The sequence below is a fragment of the Crocuta crocuta genome, unplaced genomic scaffold (assembly GCF_008692635.1).
Source record: "Crocuta crocuta isolate KB4526 unplaced genomic scaffold, BGI_CrCroc_1.0 scaffold267, whole genome shotgun sequence".
Lineage (NCBI taxonomy): Eukaryota > Metazoa > Chordata > Mammalia > Carnivora > Hyaenidae > Crocuta > Crocuta crocuta.
The window spans coordinates 1,696,622-1,701,582 of record NW_027531899.1 but is presented as its reverse complement, the minus strand read 5'-3'; the positions used below and the strand labels follow the sequence as shown (position 1 = coordinate 1,701,582).

At 62.3% G+C, this 4,961-nt stretch overlaps 1 protein-coding gene across 1 annotated transcript in view; it reads right to left on the bottom strand.

The window, feature by feature from the left end:
• The window catches only part of CAPN12 (calpain 12), a 10,258-nt gene that overhangs the window by 490 nt on the left and 4,807 nt on the right, over nucleotides 1-4,961 (bottom strand). The window contains 6 exon segments of the mRNA XM_077773629.1: nucleotides 2,853-2,931; nucleotides 3,600-3,662; nucleotides 3,745-3,815; nucleotides 4,174-4,231; nucleotides 4,724-4,783; nucleotides 4,878-4,958. Of these exon segments, the coding sequence (XP_077629755.1) occupies nucleotides 2,853-2,931; nucleotides 3,600-3,662; nucleotides 3,745-3,815; nucleotides 4,174-4,231; nucleotides 4,724-4,783; nucleotides 4,878-4,958 (412 nt within the window).

The window sequence follows — 4,961 nt, the reverse complement described above, 5'->3', positions numbered from 1 at the left end:
CCAGCCGCCCCCCACTCCCCGGCCCCCCACCCCCTCGGACCCCAGCTCCGCCCCCTCCCCAGTGCGCGGCGCCGGGCAGCTCCCTTTGGGGCTCCCTTAGCTTCTCTGTGCCACAGCTGTCTCAGCTGTCAGAGGGGGGCGGTGACAGCCCTGACCCCGTCAGCCTGTGTGAAGGTGTCCTGTGTAGAGCTTAGAACCGTGTCTGGCACACGACTGTATGTCAGTTTTATTATTGTTTAAATTCTGGTGAGCTGCTGCTAAGGGACCCTGGAGGGCGTTTCCGGGCAGTGGAACATTTTTGTCCCCCACGGAGCCCATCCCCATACTCCCTCTCAGAGGCCGGTTCTAACCTAGAAATCACTCGACAAAGATCCCCTCTGCTGAGACATCTCATGGGCTTTAGAAAGACCGCATTCCTTGGGACTCCTGGGTGGCTCAGTTAAGCGTCTGACTTCGGCTCAGGTCATAATCTCATGGTTCGTGGGTTCGAGCCCCGCGTCGGGCTCTGTGCTGACAGCTAGCTTATTGCCTGGAGCCTCCTTCGGATTCTGTATCTTCCTCCCTCTCTGACCCTCCCCTGCTCACACTGTCTCTCTCTCAGAAATAAAACATTTAAAAAAAAAAAAGAAAAGACTGCGTTCCAGGTCAGGTAACCCTCCAAGACTAGGGATACAGGATGGCTCCTTCCCCAGGTGGCCGCAGACACAGTCCGAGGAGAATTTCACAGCTTCCGCCGCCTCCTAAACCCCATCTCCGCCCCATTCTGTGCCTTCATTCATTGACGACCCGCCTGTCTGGCCTGCCCTGCCTTGTGGGGAGCGGCCTGGAGGAGTCCCCCTGGCATCATGACCTTCCACAGCCCCCTGGCCTCATCTGCCCTGAGCGAGGGGGACCCTAGCCAGAGGAGGAGGTGGGAGATCCCAAGAAGGGGCAAGGACCCCTCAGCTGCCCCTCGAGTTCCTACCGACCTTCTGTGCAGACTGTACTTCCTCCGGCTGCTCTCGTGCACTGCCCGGTGTGGAGTCCTGCCTGGATCCCCTGCTACTACCTGGGAAACCCCTCACCTGGTTTACCAGGCCCTGGTGACCATGACCTCCTGGCTACCCCTCCCCAGGGGCCCCACTGTCCTTAACCGCCTGGTGGCCTTCGCAGACCACGCCTCATCTACCCCTCCCCCTCCCGCACTTGGACTTTGTGCTTTGTCTTGCCTCCCTGGCGCATGATGTTCCTTCTGCCCAGAACACTCCTTAGTCTCGTGCTGCCTCCAGGAAGCCCTCTCCGATCTCTCTGCCCTTCCTGGCTGCAGCATGGAGCCCCTCCTCTGGCGCCCTGTGCCCACCCCGTCCCCACTCTGACCCCTGACAGGCTGTCCCTGTCCTTGGTGGCTCTGAAAGCTGCTGGAGGGAAGGGAAGGGTTTCCAGTCACTACCAAACCCCCAGCATCAGCCGGCACAGGGCCAGGGGCAAGCGGGTATCCGGGGACACGCAGAGCATGGCTGAGCTGCGGCAGGTCGCCCTGACACTGCCACCATTTCCGGGGGTCTCGAGCATGCTTCCTGCGGGTCCCCTCCCCTGGCACTCCCTCCTCCATACGCAGTGGGACCTTCCCTTTGCTCTTGGCTCCAGCCCCCCACACACCCTGACCTTGGACTTGCCCTACCTCCTCCCTCTCATACGTATTAAAAAGCGATTTTTAAAAGAGCCCAGGTCCTCCTGAGGCCTCGTAGAGCTTCACTTTCTCGCCCCACTGATCCTTCCTCTCTGACCACCGCCATCTCCCCGCCCTCCTCCAACCACCCCGGCCCCTTGCTCTTATTCCAGCAGGACCCATGCTCTTATCTCAGGGCCTTTGTACGGGCTGTTCCTTCTGTCTAGACTGTACTTGGTTCTGTTCCCAGGGCTCAGTCTCCCTCCTTCAGTTCTGCTCAAACAGCACCTCGGTCCTTCCCTGACGGCCGTGTCGTAAGCCACACCGCCCCCCCCCACACACACACCTGCTTTCTCTTCCCGCCGTGGCATGTGTTACCATCTGACCCAGGTGTTCTTGTTGGTCATCTGTCCGCAGCCCCAGAACGTCAGCCCCCACCCCAACAAACACCACAAACCCTCCAAACTCCCTCGCTCTCGCCCCTGCTTCTGTCCACGCGGGACTCCTTTCCTGTTTCTGTGCCACACCCCTCCCCACCTTCTTCTGTCTGACTCCACCCCTCCCCCTCTGGCTGGGGCTCTTTTCTTGCACAGGGCCTCCCTGCCTCTCCGACTGGGTCACGGTCGGTCGGGCTTGCCTCCCATCTCCCCGTGTCTCACCCTGGGCTTGGCTGTGGCAGAGGGTGGGGGTGAGGGACAGGGGTTTCCTTCTGGCCCCGGCCCCTCCACTCCTGCGCCTTCCTTAACTTGCTTCAGAGCCCAGGGAAAGCCTTGCTCCCTGGCTCCGCCCCTGGGGTAGGATGTTGTGCTGCACAGATGGGATCGGGGCTGTTCTAGCTCTCCGGAAGAAGCTGGCCTTCCCCAAACTGAGCCCTGGGGGCTCCTCCCGGGCGCCCTGGGTCCTGGCCGCTTTACACAGGCTCAATCATGAAGCCCACGGCCACTCAGGGAGTAAGTCAGTAGAGGCAGGATTCCAGCCCAAGCTCTCGTGGCAATATGGGCCATTTCACCACAATGCCCTGGGGACCCGCGCCTGTCAGACCCCCGCTCNCCCCCACCGGCCCACCCCCCCACACACTGTCTCCCAGGGGCATCCAGTCCCAGCCAAGAGCTGGCAACAAACAGGTGAGCAGGCAGCCAGGCCTGAAGGGTACAGCGGGTAGGAAGGGGAGCGGTTGCTGTCCCCATGTCGCCCCCCAACACACCTGCCGCGTTCAGCGCCAGCCTCAGCTCGTACGAGTTCATGGTCCCAGAGGCGTCCTCATCGAACTTGTCAAATGTGGCCTGGGCGGGGAGGCGCAGGTCAGTCCCATCCCCGCCCCCAGGCCCCCCAAGCACCCTGAAAAGAGCCGAAAGGGGACCTTGGAGCTTGGAGGTTCCCACCCCAGCTCCCTTTCTTCCCGGCTTCGGGCCCTCGGCGAGCACCTCTACCACTTTGAGGCTGTTTCCCAGTCTGTGAAATGGGAATAATAGTACCAGCTGGACTAGGGTACGAGGAGAAGTCGGACGCCACCCACAGGGGCTTCGTGAGGGCTCCGCAAACAGCGCCTTAGCGCCTGTCAGTATAGGACGATACAGGCCTTGGGCCATTTCCTCCTCACAGGGACCCGGAGGAGCAGCGAGAATCAACGCCTCCCACGGGTAGAGGGGAGGTGACTTGCCTGAGGTCGCGCAGCCAGAAAGGGGCCGAACTGGCAGCTGGGGTTTCAACCCAGGACCAGAACCTGTGCTTTCCACACCTGAGCTACTTAGTGCCCCTAGAGGGACCACAGGAGGGCAGGTGGGGCAAGGCCGGCCCAGCCAGATCCCTCCAGGCTGTTCCTGCACGTTGCTATGACGCGGCCCCTTTCTCCTCCCCCGGGGCCGCGCTGGCCCATGGGACACGTATGTCCTTAGTAGCAAAAGTGCCTCATCTTCTGGGAGGAGGTGGCCCCCCCAGCCCCCCACCTTACCTGCCACTCCAGGAGATGGCCCCAGAGCTGCTGGAAGTGGTGCAGGGTGAGGCTTCGCCCGTCCTGAGGGTGGGGTCTCTGGTTGAGGTCGACCCGGGCCCCAGCATGCCCATCCTCCCTCCCCAGCACTGCGCCCCGCATATACCCCAAAACACCGCAGCAGCTGCTCACAGGTCCTGAGCCCAATCTCCCGAGGGGTCCGGGCGTGGGACCTGGCTACGGGAAACAAACAAAACCCAGTACTTCCTGCGCGCTGGCCGCCATTGTCATTGCTAGGGATTACCACTGTCCCCATGCCAGTGGCCGAGGCTCAGAGAGCCACATGACTGCTGGGAACTGGCGGAGCCGACCTGTGAGCCCGGGCAAGGGGATTCCAAGGCCCCCCGTGGCAGCCCTGCCTCCCTTAGAGAAAGGGGGGCCTAATGAACGGGGTGGCCTCGGTCGTGCCCCAGGCCCCACACGGGGAAAGACGCGGTCAGGCCGAGTCCAGGGCTCCCGTGGCCGGACTCCCAGCAGCGTCACGGATGAACACACACAGGGGGCTCCGTGGGGTCCACCCCGGCCCCCCACTCACCAGGCTCCAGGGCAATGCTTAATAAGGTCTGGAGCTGAGGGGCGCTGAGTGCTTCCTCCTGGTCAAGGACAGAGCCGGTTGTGAGGCCCTTCACTCAGGCAGCCGTTCAACAGCACAGCGCAGCTCGGGCCGGACCAGCCGGCATTGCGGGGGGTGGTGGGGACACCGCAGACACAGGGAGCTCATGGCAGGGAGAGCGAGGGCCCCGTCCCCAGGCCAGACAGGGCTGCTGCACTGGCCCCCGGAGGCCACAAGCAGGCCTGTGGTTGACCAGCCTGGGCGAGAATGTGCCAGAGCTTCCAGAGAAGGGCACGTTAGAAAGATGAGACCTTGGCCAGGGCAGGGGGTGTGAAGGGAGAGAGGACCGGGCTGGCAAAGGTGCACAGGCTGACCAAAGGCCCTGAGGCAGGGAGGAGTTATGAGCATTTTGAGAGCAGAAAGTCAGGAGACTTAAGCACAGAGGAAGAGAGAAACTAAAGCAAAATGAGACACCCAGGATGGGGGGGCAGGGGAGGGGTGAGCCCCCTTAGCCCTGTTCCCCCAAACTCACGTCTCCCGCCAGCTCCTGAAACAGCTGTTCCAACCCCAGCTCCAGGGGAACGTAGGGGATCTGTGGGGCGGGGCGGGGGGAGGGGTGGAGTTTAGAGCCCAGAGGATCCCCACCCGGTCCTGCCCCGAAGTGCACATTCTGGGCAACCGCTCACCATGAGGGCGTGCAGGTCGGCGCTGATGACGTCATCGATCTCCCTGCAAATGACACAAGGAAAATAGGGGAGGGGAAGCTCCTC